Source organism: Oncorhynchus mykiss, chromosome 26 (genome assembly GCF_057628025.1).
Source record: "Oncorhynchus mykiss isolate SJ-2025 chromosome 26, ASM5762802v1, whole genome shotgun sequence".
Lineage (NCBI taxonomy): Eukaryota > Metazoa > Chordata > Actinopteri > Salmoniformes > Salmonidae > Oncorhynchus > Oncorhynchus mykiss.
The window spans coordinates 39804013-39830176 of NC_143047.1; the positions used below are offsets into that span (position 1 = coordinate 39804013).

At 41.4% G+C, this 26164-nt stretch overlaps 1 protein-coding gene and 1 long non-coding RNA gene across 4 annotated transcripts; one reads left to right on the forward strand and one right to left on the reverse strand.

The window, feature by feature from the left end:
- Positions 1-298: 298 nt before the first annotated feature.
- LOC110506975 (uncharacterized) lies at positions 299-6981 on the forward strand. Of its 2 annotated transcripts, XM_090221611.1 has the most exons (8): positions 456-560; positions 705-751; positions 2023-4061; positions 4177-4340; positions 5567-5787; positions 5988-6117; positions 6224-6324; positions 6432-6981. In XM_090221611.1, exons 3-8 carry the CDS (start codon positions 2057-2059, stop codon positions 6568-6570), a joined length of 2760 nt encoding a protein of 919 aa, XP_090077737.1. In that variant the 5' UTR covers positions 456-560; positions 705-751; positions 2023-2056; the 3' UTR covers positions 6571-6981. The 2 variants fall into 2 exon arrangements, with proteins under 2 accessions (XP_090077738.1, XP_090077737.1); XM_090221612.1 differs by lacking the exon at positions 705-751 and having other exon boundaries at positions 299-560.
- Positions 6982-20422: 13441 nt separating this feature from the next.
- LOC149971476 (uncharacterized) lies at positions 20423-25033 on the reverse strand. 2 transcript variants are annotated; one of them, XR_016492347.1, is made up of 3 exons: positions 24509-25033; positions 21506-21563; positions 20618-21341 (listed from the first exon to the last, which is right to left on the reverse strand). It is a non-coding gene; the product is annotated as an uncharacterized LOC149971476 (long non-coding RNA). The 2 variants fall into 2 exon arrangements; XR_016492346.1 differs by having other exon boundaries at positions 20423-21563.
- Positions 25034-26164: the final 1131 nt, after the last annotated feature.

Genomic DNA, 26164 nt, shown 5'->3' on the forward strand with positions numbered 1-26164 from the left:
AAAGTGAAGGGGTCTGAATACTTTCTGAAGGTTCTGTAGAAGGATCATCTTTTACATGATGGCCTTTCTGGGGGTCAGGAGAAATTACCAGGAGGCAACTTGATTTAATGCTGATTTGCTTTTATTAGAATGCCTATAGTGCGAACAGTGAACAGTGAAATCATGCCACGATAGTTACCGGATCAGGGCCGGAACAAACAAAGTCAAATCTGAGAGGTCCTGTTCCGTCAGGATCCGGCTCAAATTAAGCACTGTTCCTAGCATAGGTTCAGAAACTTTGCTTTCTACAGTATCTAAAAAAAATTGGATGCACATTTATCATATTATGAGATAAATATTTCCAGAACTGATGGAGAGTATTTCATTTAAGTATGAAAATCATAGTAGGTGAAATATTTGTGAGAAAGAAGGAACCAGGCAGGCATATTACTATTCTTCTTAAAAGTTTCAGTTTCATTTTCCTGAAACACATTCACCTGATAAAGAGGTGTGGTTGAGTTTTTCAATAGTCTGTGGACACTTCCTCAAACAAGCTGGTGCCGATATCACGATGACAAAATGTAAGTAATAGCTATCATTTACATTAATAATGCTCATTAGAAGATCATACTCTTCACGTTAGACTATCATAGTCTAAATAGCCGTCAGAGTTTCATTTACTTCAACACAGTCACCTAATCAGCTGGTTGTTTTTTTAACTTCAGTAGACACTTCCTCAAGCAAGCTGGTGACGATTTCACGATAAGGAAATGTAAGTAACCTTTCTTAACTATCATTTACATTTCTAACGCTGAATATGATATCATATTCCTCTTCTTGTTAGATGATTCTGTCATTTCATTAGAAGGTAAGTATTGCTCATCAAAGTCACGGTATAGAGAGCGTAATTGCCATAAAACACATTATTATCAAACGATATTGCAACCTAGAACAAATCAAATATTTTAGGATGTTGTGTATTGTGTGTTATGTCAAAAACCTCTCCTGATATTGTGTCAGGAGTGTCTAGAATTTATTTAAAGAATAAGACTGAACAATTTCACCTGTATAGTGAGAGGCTAAATCGAACAATAATCTCAAATGACTTATTACGGACATGAACAATTTATATTTGAAAGTTAACGTCACCACATTTAGTTGTATGTAATGTGCTTTTATTTTAATGTCATGTTTAAATGAGCAATGGTATTTCGGTCATAAGGAGTGGCCTACTTCAGCACCTAGAAGGACTGGCAAAACAAGCCACAACACGTAGACATTGGAAAGTAGTGCCTTTTTAAATAGTTTAACAGGGAAAAAAATTAAAGTCTCCCCTCACTTTTTAAAATTTTAATAGTAGCTAAGTGTAACAGTATAACTTTAGTCCGTCCCCTCGCCCATACCCGGGCTCGAACCAGGGACCCTCTGCACACATCAACAACTCCCACCCACGAAGCATCGTTACCCATCGCTCCACAAAAGCCGCGGCCCTTGCAGAGCAATGGGAACCACTACAAGGTCTCAGAGCAAGTGACGTCCACATATTGAAACGCTATTAGCGCGCACCACCGCTAACTATGCTAGCCATTTCACATCCGTTACATAAGCAATACATTTTGATCTGGCTGGTGGTGTGCAAAGATTTTCAAGTTTAACATTTTGCCTCCAGCATCTTCACTAATAGGTTTTGGTTGTGTGGTAGAGTCTGCCTTTAAAATAGTTTATAACAAACATTCAGCTTTTTTTAAACTAAAACAATAAACAAAATACTGTTAATTTGCTGCTCATTAGTTTTTTCTCAGTCATACTTGATTTTCATTTCTACTGCGACTTCACACCTGATTAACAAGTGTATTAAGTAAGCATGTAATTAAATAAAATGTTTTCCATGCGATTTTACCAGACATAATGTATACAGTCTATATTTGTCAACTTACTAAATTATTTACAAAATCACAGCCTCTTGTGCCTTATTGCTTAATTCTATGACTGTACCTGACTTAACCTTTTAACAGAGGTAATAATAGAGATGTCATCCCACAGATCTACTGTACCTGTAGAAGCAGATGTTTGAAGAATGAATATCGTCCCAGGTCAAATCCAGATCCAATTTGTACAGACGGTGCATGGGGTGCAAAGGCAAACAGATCCCATTATAAAGTGCATTATTGACAGGAAGTTGAAGGAGCTGAAGAAATTGATTAGAGGCGGCAAGGACTTGAATAGACTGTACCCTTGTACTAAGTTGAAGGATGATGTTACCCCTTTAATTGCTGCTGTTGCATTTACAAATGACAATATTTGTACATTTCTTCTGAAAGAAGGTGCTAACCCCAACATCCAATCAGCAAATGGTTGGGTTCCTTTGCATTATGCCGCAATGTCAAAAGCTCCTGTCAGTTTAGTGAGTAGATTAATTGCAGCAAAAGCAGATCCAGAAGGGACACCAATCCAGAACTTTACTCCACTTCAATTGGCGGCAAACAATGACAGAGAAGACATTGTGAAAGAGTTGATGATATCTGGAGCAAATGCTACAAACAATATTGGAGCACATCCCACAATCAGTGAAAAGATAACAAGGATGATTCTGGAATTATCTTTAGAGAGTGAGGATTTTGTTAAATTGAAGATTTTTTTTGATTTTACCTGTGCAGTAGGACAAAAATCAGTAGAAGATATCTTCAGTGAATATGGCAAACACATGCTGGTGGTGAACCCTGTGGATCACGTTACACTTTTTGACATGTGGTTTAACGTTGTTGGATCAGAAAAGGAACTGTATCGGCAAGCTAGTATAAAGTGGCTGAAAGAATCTCAGAAAATGGAGCTCTACACTAACGAGGCGATCAAACGTTTGCCTAAAATTCCCAAACACTTACAAGGCGTAGTAGTGAAATGCTTGACGGCTGTTTTTTGCACTATGAAAGAAATAACTCTTGGACTGTCACTGGCAGTGATACCCAAGCTTCTGAAATATCTAACGTTTGAGTCCAAAATCACCAATCAAGGACTAAATACCAACATTGCAGTTGTCAGACTTCTGTATGTGATTACTCAGAAAACTCCAAACCGCAAACATGACTGGACCTTCACATTTGTTGAGGAGTTATGTAAGGGGATCATCTCGCTCACTAATCAAGCATATCTCTCCAATCCTCAGACCTCCAGCTTAGGTGTCTTTACATTTGGTTTGCTTGCAGATCTGTACACCTTCGATTGTGTACCTGCGATTATCACATCGCGAGGGATAACCTCTGTGCCAGAGAAAATACTTGTTACTGCTGATATGGAGATGGATGAAGACCTGAAAGAAAAGCTAAGGAAATTAGATGTGTCCCTACAAAGTCCAGTCCCACCAACGGATACAACTGAACAATTGCAGGGAATGAATCTGTCAAAGAAGAAGAAGAAGAAGAAGAAGAAGAAGAAGACAATTCAGGAAGAGTTGTCGGTAGAGAAAAGTACACCTGACATGACTGAGAAGCCAGATCTTGATGCTTCATCAATTCCAGTTGAAGAATCTGGTGTACATGATGAACATTCCAGTGTTAAACCATTTCCCTCCACCACCGACGAATTGAAACCCCGGAATTGGCACAAAGTTAGTGAGCGGTGGAGGCCTCAGTTGGAGGAACTCAGCAACATAGATGCAGGCAAGGTTTACAGATTGGGCAATCTCAATCTTGTCGTCCATCCGGATTTCCAAATAGCCAAAGGAAGTGATGGAACTGAAGTCTTTCTGGGCTTGAAGGATGATGGTACTGAGGTAGCCGTGAAGAGAATGCTCAAGTCAAACTATCAAGATCTGAAGAGAGAAGAGGGTTTTTTAAGACTACCTCAGCTGGATAGTCCCTGCATTGTGAGATATGTGGACTTTGCAGAGGACGAGCACTTCGGTTACCTTGTTCTTCAGCTCTGTGAATGCACCCTTGATGAATACATCAAAGACCACCTACCAGAGGACAAAACCCCTGTCCTGAAGAAAATAGTGCACGAGGTGCTCTGCAGTCTAAGCGTTCTGCATAGTCTAAACACAAAAATTCTGCACCGGGATATCAAACCCCAGAATGTTTTAATAGGTAAGACCAGACCATGTAGTAATTCAACAAGAATGTGGGCTAAATAAATATTATTTAGATGTTTTATTTATTAACCTACATTTCAATGCTACACTTTATATGATCTTCTCTTCAGATGTTACAGGCAGAGCGAGATTAGCCGATTTCGGTATAAGTCGACAATTGAACATGGGACAAACAACTCTACATACAATCAGTGCAGGAACAAAATGTTGGAAGGCCAGAGAAACTTTAGATGAAGACAGTGGGATCGGATATAAGAGGAGCACCGATATTCAGGTTAGTTTTCAACTTTAAATAAGTCACTATACTTTGATTACCAGATCTATTTGCCAAATTGATAGAATGCCAACTAAACTATGTTGTGAAGAAGAAGTCCAGTGGTTCCCAGAGTAGCCCTCTACAAGATCGACACCAGACACTTCATCAACCATCTCTCTGACCACCACCTTCTGATCAAGCCATGAACGGTCCCTCTATCTTTGGAGGATGAATACTCGGCCTCTATTGGTTGACCTAGCTGACTATAGCTAGACTACTCTTGATGATGTATTGGTTGACCTAGCTAACTATAGCTAGACTACTCTTGAAGATGTATTGGTTGACCTAGCTGACTATAGCTGGGCTACTCATGATGATGTATTGGTTGACCTAGCTAACTATAGCTAGGCTACTCTTGATGATGTATTGGTTGACCTAGCTAACTATAGCTAGACTACTCTTGAAGATGTATTGGTTGACCTAGCTGACTATAGCTGGGCTACTCATGATGATGTATTGGTTGACCTAGCTAACTATAGCTAGGCTACTCTTGAAGATGTATTGGTTGACCTAGCTGACTATAGCTGGGCTACTCATGATGATGTATTGGTTGACCTAGCTAACTACAGTTAGGCTACTCTTGATGATGTATTGGTTGACCTAGCTAACTATAGCTAGGCTACTCTTGATGATGTATTGGTTGACCTAGCTAACTATAGCTAGGCTACTCATGATGATGTATTGGTTGACCTAGCTAACTATATCTAGGCTACTCATGATGATGTATTGGTTGACCTAGCTAACTACAGTTAGGCTACTCATGATGATGTATTGGTTGACCTAGCTAACTACAGTTAGGCTACTCATGATGATGTATTGGTTGACCTAGCTAACTACAGTTAGGCTAGTCATGATGATGTATTGGTTGACCTAGCTAACTATAGCTAGGCTACTCATGATGATGTATTGGTTGACCTAGCTAACTATAGCTGGGCTACTCATGATGATGTATTGGTTGACCTAGCTAACTACAGTTAGGCTACTCATGATGATGTATTGGTTGACCTAGCTAACTACAGTTAGGCTACTCATGATGATGTATTGGTTGACCTAGCTAACTACAGTTAGGCTAGTCATGATGATGTATTGGTTGTTTGTTTTTTGCTATTGAAGCATTTTGATATTGTTATGAAAAGCGCTATAGAAATGTAATACATTATAAATTATTATTATATACTTTTCAGGTGGCCGGGATGTTAATGTATTACATCATCTCTGGTGGACATCATCCATTTGGCAAAGGCATCCATTGTGAAGTTAACATTTTTCAAGGGAAGTACACACTGGAACATGTTGAGGATGAAGTGGCCAAGGACCTCATTGAGTGGATGATCAATGAAGACCCAGAGAAGAGACCTACAGTGGAGGACACACTGGCCCACCCATACTTCTGGCCAGAGGAGAGGTGAGAAGCAGTGCTAACACTTGTCAATCCGAAGGTTAGTTAAGATCAGTGATTTACTTACAGCCATCACTATTTCCACTGGGCATTTGCCTTTTTTTAATGGGTTCAGATTCTAACGACGATTTATCTCAATGCAAATGTGATCACCGTTTGACACTGACCCAGTTGAATGCATTTAAAGGTACACTGTTGTTTTTCAGGAGAGTGGAGTACTTACGAAAAATTGGTAACGAGAAGGAAGCAGAGAACTGTCGCAAAGCAGAACCAAGCCTCCTTCATGCTTTGGACCAGTGTGCTGAGGCGAGGTCGTTCACAAAGTGGAAGTCCAAGGTGAGTAAGACGCCATTTTATCAATTTTATTTACATGTACATTCGTCCTAGTGTAGTGTCTAGTCTAGTAGTAGTCACACTTACTGTTATTTATTTGTGTACACAGATGCCGCCTGAGTTGATGAAGAAGTTGGATGGTAAAAAGAAGGCCTACCCAGACAACACATTGGGTTTGTTGCGCTTCATACGCAACCTTCATGAGCACTAGTAAGACATATTAATAGTTTTGTCTAAAAACATGTACATGAACTTTATTTACTCTCTTACCATTGAAGGTGGTTGAATATTTTGTCTCTCTCTCTCTCTCTCTGAAGCACTGAGGATGCAGATTCTGTTGACATATTGACAATGTTCCCTGATCTCTTTGGATGCGTCTACAAGTTTGCGAAGAAAATGGAGTGGAATTCAAGAAGTAGTCTGAAGAAATTGTTTCACAGAGAAGATGTAAGATAATGATTCTGACGATTGGAAGATTAACACTGACTAACTTCTGAAATCTTGGCTTGACTTTTCTGTTGCCATTAAATGAGTCACTAGTGTTAAGTGTTAGATGAATGTTCTCTAGAGGAAATCAAGAGGCTATGCAGCACTCTGCCTCTGTTTGCCTACTTGGTGTTTTGGCCATTTTCTTACATCATTATAACAGTACTTATCTCATAAGCTAACATGAAATATATACAATATTTTTCATTAGAATATGAAATGTAACGATACTTTGTAATAAATTTGCCTCAGTTTATTCATGGTTTGTTTACTGTATGTATAATAGCAATGACACATACTGTACATACTACATACAACTTCTCTGTTGAAAAGTATTGAAACGAGCTGAATCTATTAATAAAGTGTAACATCTGAATAGTATAGCCTACAGTGCATGCCTCTTTCTTCACTCTACAACAACCGGCTTAGTTCATGGAAACCCCAAAACATCAAAGATATAGAACATATACGGTTGAAGTTGGAAGTTTACATACGCCTTAGTCAAATACATTTAAACTCTGTTTTTTGTGTGTTTTTTTTTTTACAATTCCTGACATTTAATCCTAGTAAAAATCCCCTGTCTTAGGTCAGTTAGGATCACCACTTTATTTTAAGAATGTGAAATGTCTGAATAATAGTAGAGAGAATGATTTATTTCAGCTTTAATTTCTTTCATCACATTCCCAGTGGGTCCGAAGTTTACATACACTCAATTAGTATTTGGTAGCATTGCCTTTAAATTGTTTAACTTTGGTCAAACATTTCGGGTAACCTTCCACACGCATCCCACAATAAGTTGGTTGAATTTTGGCCCATTCCTCCTGACAGAGCTGGTGTAATTAAGTCAGGTTTGTAGGCCTCCTTGCCAGCACAGTTCTGCCCACACATCTTCTATAGGATTGAGGGCTTTGTGATGGCCACTCCAATACCTTGACTTTGTTGTTCTTAAGCAATTTTGCCACAACTTTAGAAGTATGCTTGGGGTCATTGTCCATTTGGAAGACCCATTTGCAACCAAGCTTTAACTTGGTGAGCCAAGACTGATTTCTTGATATGTTGCTTCAATATATCCACATAATTTTCCTTCTTTATGATGCCATATATTTTGTGAAGTGCACCAGTCCCTCCTGCAGCAACGCACCCCCACAACATGATGCTGCCACCCCCAAAACATGATGCTGCCACCCCCGTGCTTCACGGTTGGGATAGTGTTCTTCGGCTTGCAAACCTCCCCCTTTTTCCTCTGAACATAACGATGGTCATTATGGCCAAACCGTTCTATTTTTGTTTAATCAGACCAGAGAACATTTCTCCAAAAAGTACGATCTTTGTCCCCATGTGCAGTTGCAAACCATATTCTTGCTTTTTTTATAGCGGTTTTGGAGCAGTGGCTTCTTCCTTGCTGAGCGGCCTTTCAAGTTATGTCGATATAGGACTCGTTTTACTGGATATATATATATATAGATACTTTTGTACCCATTTCCTCCAGCATCTTCACAAGGTCCTTCGCTGTTGTTCTGGGATTGATTTGCACTATTCGCACCAAAGTACATTCACCTCTAGGAGACAGAACGCGTCTCCAACCTGAGTGGTATGACGGCTGCGTGGTCCCATGGTGTTTATACTTGCGTACTATTGTTTGTATAGACAAACGTGGTACCTTCAGGCGTTTGGAAATTGCTCCCAAGGATGAACTAGACTTGTGGAGGTCTACAGTTGTTTTTCTGAGGTCTTGGTTGATTTCTTTTGATTTTCCCATGATGTCAAGAAAAGAGGCACTGAGTCTGATTGGCTCAAATTATGTCAATTAGCCTATCAGAGGCTTCTAAAGCCATGACATCATTTTCTGGAATTTTTCATGCTGTGTATGTAAACTTCTGACCCACTGGAATTGTGATACAGTGAATTTGTTAAGGTTTTCTTGTGTCGAAGGAGAGGAGGACCAAAATGCAGCGTGGTTATCTCAATACATCTTTAATAAAGATAATAACGAACAATACAAAACAATAAGCGTAACGTGAAAAACCTAAACAGCCCTATCTGGTGCAAACAGAGACAGGAACAATCACCCACGAAACACTCAAAGAATATGGCTGCCTAAATATGGTTCCCAATCAGAGACGACGATAAACACCTGCCTCTGATTGAGAACCACTCTAGGCAACCATAGACTTACCTAGACAACTCTACTGTACCACAATCCCATAACCTACAAAAACCCCAAGACAAAACACACCACATAAATAACCTATGTTACACCCTGGCCTGACCAAAATAATAAAGAAAACACAAAATACTAAGACCAGGGCGTGACAGAATTATAGGTGAAATAATGTGTCTGTAAACAATTGTTGGAAAAATGACTTGTCATGCACAAAGTAGATGTCCTAACCGACTTGCCAAAACTAGTTTGTTAACAAGAAATTTGTGGAGTGGTTGAAAAGCAAGTTTTAATGACTCCAACCTAAGCTTATGTAAACTTCCGACTTCAACTGTACCTGAACATCAACAGGTCCATGTTTGTCCTCGTCTGAAATGTTGTCATCAATTCACAGCAACACACTGATTTTAACACAGCACAGTGACAACCAACTCCCGTGGAAAGCAGCCCTGCCATCCCATACACAAAGCTATAGGACGTTTCTCAGACTCAGATCCACTAGCAACTAAGCTACTAAACAGTAACTGTTTGAAAATAATATCCAATCTTTATTCTTATGGCGTGCTAATGACATACTTTCCTCTTTGTTAATTGCCTTTTCTAATGGTCTTTATTAGGCCTGTGTTCCCTTAGACTGAGTACTCATGCTACTCAAGTAAATAAAATATTGTAAAAGCCAGCTGGTTTGCCACAAGCTAATAGCTAACCACTGCTAATAGCAATGCAACAAACATTCCATGTCGATGGACTAAACTGTGCTTCCAGCAGTACATTATGAGCACTGAGCTGATCTAACGCTCACCCAAGTCAATTTACATTCGCATTACCCTCAGGCCTCTGTGGAATCATGTACCCGGTGCTGCCGTTAGCCTCAGGGCCTCACCTGTCACACTGTATCCAGACAGCGTCAGGAAGCCCGAGCAGCTCCAACTCTAGCCCCAGGCTGCTCCCCCGGCCTGTGCCGACAAGCTGCTTTCTCACCTCTCTGATGGCACATCAAGTAAGTCCTGTGGAAGGAATTGCATTATTATATTTGTGTGATTCCTGCTCACACCTTTTCCTGTGTGTTTGTGTGTGTGTGTGCGTGTGTGTGTTTGCACACTTGCATGTTTGTAATGTGTACAGAATGTACATGTGTGAATATGTATAGGCAATGTGTGGGTGTGTGTGTATGCGTTCACACATTTGTGTGTCAGTGTGCCTGTGTGTAGGCGTTAATACATGTGTGTGTGTGTGTGTGTGTGTGTGTGTGTGTGTGTGTGGTCTGAATTTCAGAGGGAGTGTGCCAGATAAAGCTGATGTAGAGCCACAGAGCTGAGACTGGGAGGTGAGACTGGAAGGTGAGCCACAGTGCAGAGCTGAGACTGGGAGATATTTACTGTTGCCAGGATCCAGAGACCTGCCTGCCTGCCTGCTTGCCTGGCTTGCTAAGACCAACAACTGGGTCTGACTGAATGCAGTCATCCTCTCTCTCTTATGGCTAATTACAGTGATACATCCTATTAGCTCTGTGGACACACAAACCCCCTAGAAATAGCATTTGACCTTGAGGGGACTAACGAAATGTTCCCAGTTGGTCAATTTTTTGTTTGTTTACTATTGTTGTGGGGACTTCTGGTCTCCACAAGTATAGTTAAACACACACACAGACAGAGAGGAACCTTTGTGGGGTGTGGGGAAGAAAGAGGACGTCAGTGTGTGGCATGAGAAGAAGCATATACTATGTTACACTATACTATGTTACACTTTACCATAAATGATGTGGTTCATTACTCCACCCTCTGGATCATGCAGGATAGACACAGTGAATAAGCTAATACTATCAATGATATGGAGGTGAAGCTATTCCATAGTAATAACAAAGATATGTATTTAATATGCAGGTTATAATGAGTTATAATTCCACTGTAACAATCAGGTTAAGTTAGTAATAGGATATTTTGTGTGTGTGTGTGTGTGTGTGTGTGTGTGTGTGTGTGTGTGTGTGTGTGTGTGTGTGTGTGTGTGTTCACATGTTGTGTCTGCTGCATTGCTCCCAGTAGGTTACAACCTGTTCTAGTCACTGGGCTGTATTTCAGGGCTCCGACTGGTGCTTCCACAGGGTGTGGATCCCTGATGAAGGGGAAATTTGTGCTTGGTAAGCATGGCAGGATTTACGACCCTGGTCTGAAGTGACAAGGGATATAAATAAGCACTCTGGAGGGACCGCTTCACATGGGGAATTATGGCCCTCCCAACATGACGGTTTGTGTGTGTGAGAGAAAAGTTTGTGTGCTTACCTTTCTATGTGCTACCATCCATGGACACCACAATGTTGTCTGACTCAGCCATTCTCCATTTGAGCAAACAGACATCCTTATTACAAGTTGGCCAGGTCTTCATTGGCTCCTGTCGACACCTTAGCAATTACACTTAAATTACTCTTTTATTATTATTTGTTTAACCTGGCAAGTCAGTTAAGAACAAATTCTTATTTAATATTGGCCCAGACAACGCTGGGCCAATTGTGTGCACACTCCATTCCATCCATTCCACTCCGTTCCATCCCTTACACTCCATTCCATCCATTCCACTCCGTTCCATCCCTTACACTCCGTTCCATCCCTTACACTCCGTTCCATCCATTACACTCCGTTCCATCCCTTACACTCCGTTCCATCCAATACACTCCGTTCCATCCCTTACACTCCGTTCCATCCTTTACACTCCATTCCATCCATTACACTCCGTTCCATCCCTTACACTCCGTTCCATTCCTTACACTCCGTTCCATTCAATACACTCCGTTCCATCCCTTACACTCCGTTCCATCCCTTACACTCCGTTCCATCCAATACACTCCGTTCCATCCCTTACACTCCGTTCCATCCATTACACTCCATTCCATCCCTTACACTCCGTTCCATCCCTTACACTCCGTTCCATCCCTTACACTCCGTTCCATCCCTTGTACTCCATTACAGACATTATTATATCCTCCCATCAGCAGCCTCCACTGGTTGATTCCCATTGATGTGTTCCATAGGCTACATAAACCGTGTGTTAATGTTGACTTTTCTAGTTTACATAAACAGCTATGCAAGCACAATTCAGCTTCAGTTGTACAAGCTAAGTGGGTGCATGGTGTCAATTCAAATCAAAGTTTATTGGTTTTGCAGTACACAGTTTTGTAGATGTTATCTCAGGTGCAGCAAATTCTTATGTTTCTAGCTCCAACAGTGCAGTAATATCTAGCAGTACAATAACAATACACACACAGGAAAACATTTATTTTTAAATAACAAGAAATGAAGACATGTCAGAATGAGCAATGTTAGAGTCTGTAATATACATACACTACCGTTCAAAAGTTTGGAGTCACTTAGAAATGTCCTTGTTTTTGAAAGAAAGGGAACAATTTGGTCCATTTAAAATAACATCAAATTGATCAGAAATACAGTGTAGACATTGTTAATGTTGTAAATGACTAATGTAGCTGGAAATGGCTGATTTTGAATGGAATATCTACATAGGCGTACAGATCCATTATCAGTAACCATCACTCCTGTGTTCCAATGGCACGTTGTGTTAGCTAATCCAAGTTTATCATTTTAAAAGGCTAATTGATCATTAGAAAACCCTTTTGCAATTATGTTAGCATTGCTGAAAACTATTGTTCTGATTAAAGAAGCAAATAAACTGGCCTTCTTTAGACTGGTTGAGAATCTGGAGTATCAGCATTTGTGGGTTCGATTACAGGCTCAAAATGGCCAGAAACAAAGCACTTTCTTCTGAAACACCTCAGTCTATTCTTGTTCTGAGAAATGAAGGCTATTCCATGCGAGAAATTGTCAAGAAAATGAAGATCTAGTACAACGCTGTGTACTACTCCCTTCACAGAACAGCGCAAACTGGCTCTTCACAGAACAGCGCAAATAAATAGTGGGAGGCCCCGGTGCACAACTGGCAGCTTCATTAAATAGTACCCGCAAAACACCAGTCTCAACGTCAACATTGAAGAGGCGACTCTGGAAAGTGATCCCAAACTTTTGAACGGTAGTGTAAATATATACTATACCAGTCAAAGGTTTGGACACCTCTACTCATCAAGGTTTGAATCCTAAGCAATCTGCATGCACATTGTTTGAAGTAGAATAAACCAACATAGCTATTGTAGTAGGTCAAAGCTGTGTGCTGGAAAACCTTGGTAGAGCATGGGTGCTCATGTGAATTTACTTTATTTTTAGGCTTCAGACAAATGCCTACTTCTCACTTAAAATATATTTTTATATACAGACCAGTCTAAAGTTTGGACACACCTACTCATTCAAGGGTTTTTCAATATTTTTGACTATTTTCTACATTGTAGAATAATAGTGAAGACATCAAAACTATGAAATAACACATATGGAATCATGTAGTAACCAAAAAAGTTTTAAACAAATCAAATGTTAGATTCTTCAAAGTTGCCACCCTTTGCCTTGATGACAGATTTGCATACTCTTGGCATTCTCTCAACCAGCTTCATGAGGTAGTCACCTGGAATTTCAATTAGCAGGTGTGCAATGTTAAAAGTGAATTCGTGGAATTTCTTTCCTTCTTAATGCATTTGAGCCAATCAGTTGTGTTGTGACAAGGTAGGGGTGGTATACAGAAGATAGCCCAATTTGGTAAATTACCAAGTCCACATTATGATAAGAACAGCTCAAATAAGCAAAGAGATATGACAGTCCATCATTACTTTAAAATATGAAGGTCAGTCAATGCGGAAAATTTCAAGAACTTTTAAAGTTTCTTCAAATGCAGTCGCACAAACTATCAAGCGCTATGATGAAACTGGCTCTCATGAGGACCGCCACAGAAAAGGAAGGCAAAGAGTTACCTCTGCTGGAGAGGATAAGTTCATTAGAGTTAACTGCACCTCAGATTCCAGCCCAAATAAATGCTTCACAGAGTTCAAGTAACAGACACATCTCAACATTAACTGTTCAGAGGAGACTGCGTGAACCAGGCCTTCATGGTCAAATTGCTGCAAGGAAACCACTACTAAAGGACATAATAATAATTAGAGACTTGCTTGGGACAAGAAACACTAGCAATGGACATTAGACAATCTGTCCTTTGGTCTTTGAGATTTTTGGTTCCAACCGCCGTGTCTTTCTGTGACACGGAGTAGGTGAACGGATGATCTCTGCATGTGTGGTTCCCACTGTGAAGCATGGAGGAGGAGATGTGATGGTGTGGTGGTGCTTTGCTAGTGACACTGTCAGTGATTTATTTAGAAATCAGGGCACACTTAACCAGCATGGCTACTGTTTCACAGCATTCTGCAGTGATATGCCATTCCGTCTGGTTTGCACTTACTTGAACTTTCATTTTTTTTCCAACAGGACAATGACCCAAAACACACCTCCAGGCTGTGTAAGGGCTATTTGACCAAGGACAGTGATAGAGCGCTGCATCTGATGACCTGGTCTCCACAATCACCCAACCTCAACCTAATTGAGATGGTTTGGGATGAGTTAGACCGCAGAGTGAGGAAAAGCAGCCAACAAGTGCTTAGCACATGTGGGAACTCCTTCAAGACTGTTGGAAAAGCATTCCTCATGAAGCTGGTTGAGAGAATGTCAAGAGTGTGCAAAGCTGTCATCAAGGCAAAAGGTGGCTACTATGAAGAATCGAAAATCTAAAATATTTATGGTTTATGGTTACTAACATGATTCCATATGTGTTATTTCATAGTTTTGATGTCTTCACTATTATTCTACAATGTAGAAAATACTAAAAATAAAGAAAACCCTTGAATGAGTGGTGTGACCAAACTGTTGACTGGTACTGTATATATATATATATATATATATATATTGAAAAGTGAAAGACTAAAGTTACAAACATGGGATGCTTTAGTGAATTTCAGAATGTCTGGAATAGAAAAGGCAGAAATAAAACATTTCAATAAACATTCGCAGCCAGTCATCCAAAACATAGCCTTATGCAGTCCTTAAAATCATATATATATATATATATATGATTTTGCACGTTTGCCCACTGACAAAGAAATGACCTGTCTATAATTTTAATGGTAGGTTTAATTGAACAGTGAGAGACAGAATAACAACAAAAAAATCCAGAAAAACGCATGTCAAAATTGTTATGAACTGATTTGCATTTTAATGAGGGAAATAAGTATTTGACCCCCTCTCAATCAGAAAGATTTCTGGCTCCCAGGTGTCTTTTATACAGGTAACGAGCTGAAATTAGGAGCACCCTCTTAAAGGGAATGCTCCTTATCTCAGTTTGTTACCTGTATTAAAGACACCTGTCCACAGAAGCAATCAATCAATCAGATTCCAAACTCTCCACCATGGCTAAGACCAAAGAGCTCTCCAAGGATGTCAGGAACAAGATTGTAGACCTACACAAAGCTGGAATGGGCTGCAAGACCATCGCCAAGCAGCTTGGTGAGAAGGGGACAACAGTTGGTGCGATTATTCGCAAATGGAAGAAACACAAAAGAACTGTCAATCTCCCTCAGCCTGGGGCTCCATGCAAGATCTCACCTTGTGGAGTTGCAATGATCATGAGAACGGTGAGGAATCAGCCCAGAACTACACGGGAGGATCTTGTCAATGATCAAGACAGCAGGGACCATAGTCACCAAGAAAACAATTGGTAACACACTACGCCGTGAAGGACTGAAATCCTGCAGCGCCCGCAAGGTCCCCCTGCTCAAGAAAGCACATATACATGCCCGTCTGAAGTTTGCCAATGAACATCTGAATGATTCCGAGGACAACTGGGTGAAAGTGTTGTGGTCAGATGAGACCTAAATGGAGCTCTTTGGCATCAACTCAACTCGCCGTGTTTGGAAGAGGAGGAAAAGTTAATGCGACTCCAAGAACCACATCCCCACCGTCAAACATGGAGGTGGAAACATTATGCTTTGGGGGTGTTTTTCTGCTAAGGGGACAGGACAACTTCATCGCATCAAAGGGACAATGGATGGGGCCAAGTACCGTCAAATCTTGGGTGAGAACCTCCTTCCCTCAGCCAGGGCATTGAAAATGGGTCGTGGATGGGTATTCCAGCATGACAATGACCCAAAAAACACGGCCAAGGCAACAAAGGAGTGGCTCAAGAAGAAGCACATTAAGGTCCTGGAGTGACCTAGCCAGTCTCCAGACCTTAATTCTATAGAAAATCTGTGGAGGGAGCTGAAGGTTCGAGTTGCCAAATGTCAGCCTCGAAACCTTAATGACTTGGAGAAGATCTGCAAAGAGGAGTGGGACAAAATCCCTCCTGAGATGTGTGCAAACCTGGTGGCCAACCACAAGAAACGTCATGATTTGCAGAGGGGTCAAATACTTATTTCCCTCATTAAAATGCAAATCAATGTATAACATTTTTGTTGTTATTCTGTCCATCACTGTTCAAATAAACCTACAATTAAAAGTATAGACTGATCATTTCTTTGTCAGTGGGCAAACGTACAAAATCAGCAGGGGATCAAATACTTTTTTCCCTCACTGTATATGGAGAACCCTTCTTTGTCTAAACCCAGTCAGCATCATTCACACCCTCTTAAGCCTTATCCCCACCAATCTCTTTAAGCGATTCACATGTGAGGCCATGTGCTAAACAGAGTGAGTAGTTTAGTAAACATCCGCAGATTTCAAGACTAAAAGTGATAAAAGTAGTAGCTTACAATAAGGATAAACTCCACGTAAAAATAAACTTTATCTAGTCTATATCCTAATCTGACTTAGATTTAGGTCATGTTGTTCTTCACATTACTGTCTCTGGTAAACACACACTGTTTGTCACATGCCCAGGATACAGAAGGTGTAAATGGTACAGTGAAACGGTTACTTACATAGTAGAAATATCAAAAACAGAAAGTGTCCAGATAAAAATATTTAATAGTTATTAGATGACACTTACCCGACACACTTGTATAAATCGATGGGTCATGTGAAGGAAATGCTATAACCAACCCCCAGCCACATCCCGTCAGTAGAGGATGCCTGGATATTTTTTTTAAATGCCTTCCTAACCATCTTAAATAAACATGCCCCATTCAAGAAATTTAGAACCAGGAACAGATATAGCCCTTGGTTCTCCCCAGACCTGACTGCCCTTAACCAACACAAAAACATCCTATGGCGTTCTGCATTAGCATCGAACTGCCCCCGTGATATGCAGCTGTTCAGGGAAGCTAGAAACCATTATACACAGGCAGTTAGAAAAGCCAAGGCTAGCTTTTTCAAGCAGAAATTTGCTTCCTGCAACACTAACTCAAAAAAGTTCTGGGACACTGTAAAGTCCATGGAGAATAAGAACACCTCCTCCCAGCTGCCCACTGCACTGAAGATGGGAAACACTGTCACCACTGATAAATCCACCAAAATTGAGAATTTCAATAAGCATTTTTCTACGGCTGGTCATGCTTTCCACCTGGCTACTCCTACCCCGGTCAACAGCACTGCACCCCCCACAACAACTCACCCAAGCCTTCCCCATTTCTCCTTCTCCCAAATCTCCTCAGCTGATGTTCTGAATGAGCTGCAAAATCTGGACCCCTACAAATCAGCCGGGCTAGACAATCTGGACCCTTTCTTTCTAAAATTATCTGCCAAAATTGTTGCCACCCCTATTACTAGCCTGTTCAACCTCTCTTTCGTGTCGTCTGAGATTCCCAAAGATCGGAAAGCAGCTGCGGTCATCCCCCTCTTCAAAGGGGGTGACACTCTTGACCCAAACTGCTACAGACCTATATCTATCCTACCATGCCTTTCTAAGGTCTTCGAAAGCCAAGTCAACAAACAGATTACCGACCATTTCGAATCTCACCATACCTTCTCTGCTATGCAATCTGGTTTCAGAGCTGGTCATGGGTGCACCTCAGCCACGCTCAAGGTCCTAAATGATATCTTAACCGCCATCGATAAGAAACATTACTGTGCAGCCGTATTCATTGATCTGGCCAAGGCTTTCGACTCTGTCAATCACCACATCCTCATCGGCAGACTCGACAGCCTTGGTTTCTCAAATGATTGCCTCGCCTGGTTCACCAACTACTTCTCTGATAGAGTTCAGTGTGTCAAATCGGAGGGTCTGCTGTCCAGACCTCTGGCAGTCTCTATGGGGGTGCCACAGGGTTCAATTCTTGGACCGACTCTCTTCTCTGTATACATCAATGAGGTCGCTCTTGCTGCTGGTGAGTCTCTGATCCACCTCTACGCAGACGACACCATTCTGTATACTTCTGGCCCTTCTTCGGACACTGTGTTAACAACCCTCCAGGCAAGCTTCAATGCCATACAACTCTCCTTCCGTGGCCTCCAATTGCTCTTAAATACAAGTAAAACTAAATGCATGCTCTTCAACCGATCGCTACCTGTACCTACCCGCCTGTCCAACATTACTACTCTGGACGGCTCTGACTTAGAATACGTGGACAACTACAAATACTTAGGTGTCTGGTTAGACTGTAAACTCTCCTTCCAGACCCATATCAAACATCTCCAATCCAAAGTTAAATCTAGAATTGGCTTCCTATTTCGCAACAAAGCATCCTTCACTCATGCTGCCAAACATACCCTTGTAAAACTGACCATCCTACCAATCCTCGACTTTGGCGATGTCATTTACAAAATAGCCTCCAATACCCTACTCAACAAATTGGATGCAGTCTATCACAGTGCAATCCGTTTTGTCACCAAAGCCCCATATACTACCCACCATTGCGACCTGTACGCTCTCGTTGGCTGGCCCTCGCTTCATACTCGTCGCCAAACCCACTGGCTCCATGTCATCTACAAGACCCTGCTAGGTAAAGTCCCCCCTTATCTCAGCTCGCTGGTCACCATTGCATCTCCCACCTGGAGCACATGCTGCAGCAGGTATATCTCTCTAGTCACCCCCAAAACCAAATCTTTCTTTGGCCGCCTCTCCTTCCAGTTCTCTGCTGCCAATGACTGGAACGTTCTACAAAAATCTCTGAAACTGGAAACACTTATCTCCCTCACTAGCTTTAAGCACCAACTGTCAGAGCAGCTCACAGATTACTGCACCTGTACATAGTCCACCTATAATTTAGCCCAAACAACTGCCTCTTTCCCTACTGTATTTAATTTATTTATTTATTTTGCTCCTTTGCACCCCATTATTTGTATTTCTACTTTGCACATTCTCCCATTGCAAATCTACCATTCCAGTGTTTTACTTGCTATATTGTATTTACTTTGCCACCATGGCCTTTTTGCCTTTACCTCCCTTATCTCACCTCATTTGCTCACATCGTATATAGACTTGTTTATACTGTATTATTGACTGTATGTTTGTTTTACTCCATGTGTAATTCTGTGTCGTTGTATGTGTCGAACTGCTTTGCTTTATCTTGGCCAGGTCGCAATTGTAAATGAGAACTTGTTCTCAACTTGCCTACCTGGTTAAATAAAGGTGAAATAAATAAAATAAAAAAATCTAGCTAAGTGGATGGGTCACTATTGTCTAGACATGTACACGTGTTTATGAAATACAGTAGATGGCCGTAATCACTCCCAGACACACCTGGCTAACTTGATGGGTTATGTAATCAATCATCTGGCGAAGTGGAGTCTTTTGTTTAGACATGTAGCTAGCTAAACAATGCCCTGGAATAATCCCAACTCATACTCCTACCAATACAAACATTTTCATAGCTGTAGTAAGAATCTGCAGGTAGCTAAAGATCTAACCAACTAGGTTCAATGTTAGCAAGCTAACATTAGGCTATAACTAGCAATGCAAATGGATCATACACGTAACGTTAGCTAACGAGCCAGCAAGCTAACGTTCGCTAGCTAGCTAACAGTATGCTTTAACTTGCAATGAAAACGACTTTCTGACTAAATTTGAAATGTATAATATCTGAAAATGTAGCTAGACTGTTACTGGTATATATGGATGAATGCTTCACGGCTGACTGTAACCATTTGGCTCCGTTTTGTTTGTACCTGCATCTTTGGACAGCGTTGTGTCAAGTCACTCAGGTTCACTCTGACCGTGGTGTGTGCAGAAAGTAGCCCATCACTTTTTCCAACTGATCTGTCGACTGCGCCTGCTAAATTCAGGGCGTCAATGTTGTTGAGAAAAGTAACAAATCTCCCGGCATGTCCAGCCCAGCCATTATCTCAGCCAATCATGGCTAGCGGGAAGGTTCCTCGCTTTTTCCGTGGCTAAACCAACTAATTAATTTAACAATTGTATTCATATTTACGGATGGAAGTTTGTACAAGTTTATTAAAACACATGAAAGTTCACATTTTCCAGAAGGTATTTCTGCAAAAAAAATAACGTATTTTGATTTGAAAAAATTATGTTTGTGTTCAAATGCCTCTCCTGTGGAGTAGTGATGTTCGTGACATACTCCTAGTTTTCTGAAACTAGTCACATAAATGAATGGTGTGTATAGACAGCATGGACAGTATATGAATAGAAAAGGTGTGTACAGCAGTAGTTATATAGGATCAGTCTTGACTAGAGCACACTATATACAGTGGGGCAAAAAAGTATTTAGTCAGCCACCAATTGTGCAAGTTCTCCCACTTAAAAAGATGAGAGAGGCCTGTAATTTTCATCATAGGTACACTTCAACTATGACAGACAAAATGAGAAAAAAAAATCCAGAAAATCACATCGTAGGATTTTTTATTAATTATAATTTATTATGGTGGAAAATAAGCATTTGGTCACCTACAAACGAGCAAGATTTCTGGCTCTCACAGACCTGTAACGTCTTCTTTAAGAGGCTCCTCTGTCCGCCACTCGTTACCTGTATTAATGACACCTGTTTGAACTTGTTATCAGTATAAAAGACACCTGTCCACAACCTCAAACAGTCACACTCCAAACTCCACTATGGCCAAGACCAAAGAGCTGTCAAAGGACACCATAAACAAAATTGTAGACCTGCACCAGGCTGGGAAGACTGAATCTGCAATAGATAAGCAGCTTGGTTTGAAGAAATCAACTGTGGGAGCACCACCCTCTAGAGAGCCCTGTGGTTGCGGGCAGTGCAGTTTCCATACCAGGCGGTGATACAGCCGGGCAGAATGCTCTCGATAGTGCATCTATAGGAGTTTGTGAGGGTCTTAGGTGACAAGACAATTTTCTTTAGCCTGCAGAGGTTGAAGAGGCGCTGTTGTGCCTTCTACACCATGCTGTTGGTTGTGAAGTGACCATTTCAGGTTGTCAGTGATGTGCACACCGAGGAATATCAAGTTTTGACCCTTTCCACTGCGGCCCTGTCGATGTGATGGGGGTGTGCTCTCTCTGCTGTCTCCAGTAGTCCACGATCATCTCCTTCATTTTGTTGACATTGAGGGAGAGGTTATTTTCCTGACACCACTCCGCCAGGGCTCTCACGTCTTACCCTGTAGGCTGTCTCGTCGTTGTTGGTAATCAGGCCTAGCACTGTTGTGTTGTCAGCAAACTTGATGATTGAGTTGGAGACGTGCGTGGCCACACAGCCATGGGTGAACAGGGAGTACAGGAGGGGTCTGAGCATGCACCCCTGTGGGGCCCTCGTGTTGATGATCAGAGGATCAGCGTCTTGGATCTTATTGGAGGTTAAAACAGGAAGATATTTTGAGTTATTGCATGTTTTTATTCCTGTGTTCCTTCTGTAATCAGCCACCTCGTTCTGTATGAACTCATTCTCCCCGTCACACTGAAACGTTTCCTCCATGGTCTTACTCTCAGCAGGCCGGCACACTTACCCACCTGTTTACTCTGGACCCGTAGTCCGGGGTGTAACAACAGCACTCCATATTTCCTCCAGCTGTGAAGAGGGGAAGTCATGAACATGTCAGTGGTTCCACTTAATTAACCGTGTACTGTTTTCGTTTGCTACGCCACATGACGTAGAGTGCCTTCAGAAAGTACTCATACCATTTGATTTATTGCACATTTTCTTGTTCCAACCTGAACTCAAAATGGATTGAATTGTTTTTACACACAATACCACATAGTGACAAAGTGAAAACATTGCTGTTTTTTTCTTCTTAAAAATGAAATACAGAAATATCTCATTAACATAAGTATTCACACCATTGGCAGTGATTACAACTGTGAGTATTTCTGGGTAAATGTCTAAGAGCTTTCCTCACCAGATTTGTACAATATTTGCCCATTATTCCTATCAAAATACTTCAAGCTCTGTCAAATTGGTTGTTGATCATTGCTAGACAACCATTTTCAGCTCTTGCCATAGATTTTCAAGCAGATCTAAGTCAAAACTCAGGAACATTCACTTTCTTATTGGTAAGCAAGTCCAGTGTAGATTTGGCCTTGTGTTTTAGGTTATTGTCCTGCTGAAAGGTGAATTCATCTACCAATTTCTGGTGGAAAGCAGACTAAACCAGGTTTTCCTCCAGGATTTTGCTTGTGCTTAGCTCCGTTTATTTTTTATCCTCAAAAATTCCCCAGAATTAACAATTACAAGCATACCCATAACATGATGCAGCCACCACTATGCTTGAAAATATGGAGAGTTGTAAGGGGTGCGTAACTGGTGGCAGGGAAGTCAGACGCAGGAGAGCAGAACTGGTTAATAACAGGAGCAGTTTAATTATATAAACCAACGGCATCCAGAATAACAAAATATGGGTACAAAACCCATCGCGCACCAGTCACAATGTGCACAAGAACTTACAACAAACAATATCACACACAGACATAGGGGTAAAACAAGTAATGAGGGAAATGTGAACCAGGTGTGTGGGAAAACAAGACAAAACAAATGGAAAATGAAAGGTGGATTGGCGATGGCTAGAAGACCGGCGAGTCGACCGCCGAACAAACAAGGAGAGGAACCGACTTCGGCGGAAGTCGTGACAACAGTGGTGCCCAATAGTGTGTTGCAGTGGATTGTCCCCAAACATAACACCTTGTATTCAGGACAAAAAGGGAATTGCTTTATTACTTTAGTGCCTTGTTTCAAACAGGATGCATATTTTGGAAAATGTTTATTCTATTTAATAAGCTTCCTTCTTTTCACTCTGTCAATTAGGCTAGTATTGTGGAGTAACTACAATGTTGTTGATCCAACAAGTTTTCTCCCATAACAGCCATTAAACTCTGTAACTGTTTTAAAGTCACCATTGGCTTCATGGTGAAATCCCTGAGCTGTAACCGAGTTAGGAAGGAGGCCTGTATCTTTGTAGTGCCTGGGTGTATTGATACACCATCCAAAGTGAATGCTCAAAGGGATATTCAATGTCTACCAATCAGTGCCAATCAGCGAGGTATTGGAAAACCTCCCTGGTCTTTGTGGTCGAATCTGTGTTTTAAATTCACTGCTCAACTGAGGGACCTTACAGATAATTGTATGTGTGGCACACAGAGATGAGGTAGTCATTCATAAATAATGTTAAAAACTAGTATTGCACGGAGAGTGAGTCCATGCAACTTATTATGTGACTTGTTCCGCACATTTTTACTCCTGAACATATTTCGGCATGCCATAACAAATGGGTTGAATACTTATTGACTCAAGACATTTCAGCTTTGATTCTTTATTATTTAGTACAAATGTCAAAAAACTAAATTCCACTTTGACATTATGGAGCATTGTGTTAAAGCCAAAGACAAAACAAAATCTAAATGTAATCCATTTTAAGTTCAGGCTGTAACAGAACACAAGGGGTTGTAATTTTTTAATTTTTTTTTTATTTCACCTTTATTTAACCAGGTAGGCTAGTTGAGAACAAGTTCTCATTTGCAACTGCGACCTGGCCAAGATAAGGCATAGCAGTGTGAACAGACAACACAGAGTTACACATGGAGTAAACAATTAACAAGTCAATAACACAGTAGAAAAAAGGGGAGTAACACAAGGGGTTGTAACACAATGGGTTGTAACACAAGGGGTTATAACACAATGGGTTATAACACAAGGGGTTGTAACACAAGGGGTTATAACACAAGGGGTTATAACACAAGGGGTTGTAACACAAGGGGTTGTAACACAAGGGGTTGTAACACAAGGGGTTGTAACACAAGGGGTAGTAACACAAGGGGTTGTAACACAAGGGATTGTAACACAAGGGGTTGTAACACAAGGGGTTGTGACACAAGGGGTTGTAACACAGGGGGTTATAACACAAAGGGTTATAACACAAGGGGTTGTAACAAGGGGTTATGACACAAGGGGTTGTGACACAAGGGGTTGTGACACAAGGGGTTGTTCCACAAGGGGTTGTGACACAAGGGGTTGTGACACAAGGGGTTGTGACACAAGGGGTTGTAACACAAGGGGTTGTAACACAATGGGTTGTGACACAAAGGGTTGTGACACAAGGGGTTGTGACACAAGGGGTTGTGACACAAGGGGTAGTAACACAAGGGTTTGTAACACATGGGGTTGTAACACAAGGGGTTGTAACACAAGGGGTTGTGAATACTTTCTGAAGGTGCAGGATTTAATATTAAACAGGATACAACCTGATCTAAGAACCTTTTCCCCCTCTTCCCTCGCCCTCCCACGGGTTGAGAGAGACAGAGCAAGGGCAATGTGTGGTGGAAAGACATATCATGTAAGTTCCCAAATGGTTCAGAACACATATATTCCACCAGTCTGCTAGCATCGGGGAATAGATCTAATTTTTCGAGAGGAAATTGACGCTCCGACCATGAAATTAACCTCTCATTAATCATGGACTAGATTTGGAAGTTGGCAAATAGATTTTTGTTGAGTCCCACACAGACATCGCTGCCTAAACCAACCTCTCGGTAAACGTTTCCGTGTTCCCTTAATTCCATTTGGCCCAGCTTGTGGCTCGGCACACGGCCGTCTCAATTGAGAGCATGGGCATTAGTCTTCCCCCTGCGAGAGTGACTTCATCAGATTGGTTCCCTCCTGACATTCTGTTCCCTTGCAGATTCCTTAACAGCCACCTGTTCCACTCAGAATCATTACCAAACCATTAACATCCAAAACAGCTACACAGCTCCATTCAAAGTCCTCAGTATCATTCAGCATTTTCCCTCACATTTCATAAATCCACATTTCAGGGCCAATTCAGACTCATTCATGCATGACCGAATGGGGAATTTTTCACAGGCCAGGGCCAGAAGACATAGCTGTTAAGAGTGTATTGTCAGGGCCCGGGATGCAGTTTTCTGCGCTGTCTCTTTCTGACAGGGAAGATTTGTTCTCCTTCAGGGAGAAGGGCTCCAGTCTACCGTTCTATTGTCCCTCAGCTGACAGCCCTCCTAACAGCCTGCTTGCATCCAGCCCCAAACCTGAGCCCAAGAGCAGCTGTCAGCAATACAGCTCGGAACTGTCTAAAACAATTATGACCCTACCGAGTAACACATTATAAACCCAATCCATTACGATACTGTCAATAAAAATACCACATTATAACCCCAATCTATTACAGTACTGTCAATAAAAATACCACATTATGAACCCAATCTATTACAGTACTGTCAATAGAAATGCCACATTATAACCCCAATCTATTACAGTACTGTCAATAGAAATGCCACATTATAACCCCAATCCATTACAGTACTGTCAATAGAAATACCACATTATAACCCCAATCTATTACAGTACTGTCAATAGAAATACCACATTATAACCCCAATCCATTACAGTACTGTCAATAGAAATACCACATTATAACCCCAATCTATTACGGTACTGTCAATAAAAATATATTTATATTCAATACTGTACTGGACCATGTATTTATATTACTCCGTAGAGTGCCCAATAACAGGCTCTTATTTCCAGCAATGGCCCCGTACTAAGATGTGAAGAGATCCAGCCAGTCTGATTACAATGTCGTTGCCATGCTAATCTTCATTAGGACAGCTGATTGGCTGGCTGCTGAGGAAGTTTCCAGTCACTCGGCACCATGGGAGCCCAGAGGACTGTGGGACAGGGACTGCAGGCGTCCAGATGACTCTGAGGATTATGGGTAATCCCTCTCATAAAACCACTGGCAGGGACTGTTTGGACGGAGACACAAAGGCAAGTGGAAGAGATGGATTTGTCACTGTAATGTTATCCGTCTCCTGGCGGCCGGTGTGGTGTGGTGGGGTGTGGTGTGGTGTGGTGTGGTGTGGTGGCGAAGCTGCCGGATAAATGTGAGGGCCAAAGAGCAGCCTTCATTTGAAGAAGTGTTAATGCAGAGGGGAGGGAAGGAGATAGAGGGACACTGCAGAGAGACCAGGAAGAGAAAGGAGGTGTATGTTACTGTATGCAACAGTAACATATCTCAGGAAGGACATGAACACATTCACATATCTGGTAACACCGTGTGACTGTGTGTGTGTGTGTGTGTGTGTGTGTGTGTGTGTGTGTGTGTGTGTGTGTGTGTGTCCCATATCTATCTATGAATACTCAGTATGTGTATAAACCCTGACCAC

Bases quoted from the DNA above. Each gene is read 5' to 3' on its own strand.
- LOC110506975 (XM_090221612.1), top strand. From the start codon at position 2,057: ATGAATATCGTCCCAGGTCAAATCCAGATCCAATTTGTACAGACGGTG. The intron at 4,062-4,176 runs GTAAGACCAGAC...TCTTCTCTTCAG, and splicing joins ACCCCAGAATGTTTTAATAG to ATGTTACAGGCAGAGCGAGA. The intron at 6,118-6,223 runs GTGAGTAAGACG...TTGTGTACACAG, and splicing joins TCACAAAGTGGAAGTCCAAG to ATGCCGCCTGAGTTGATGAA.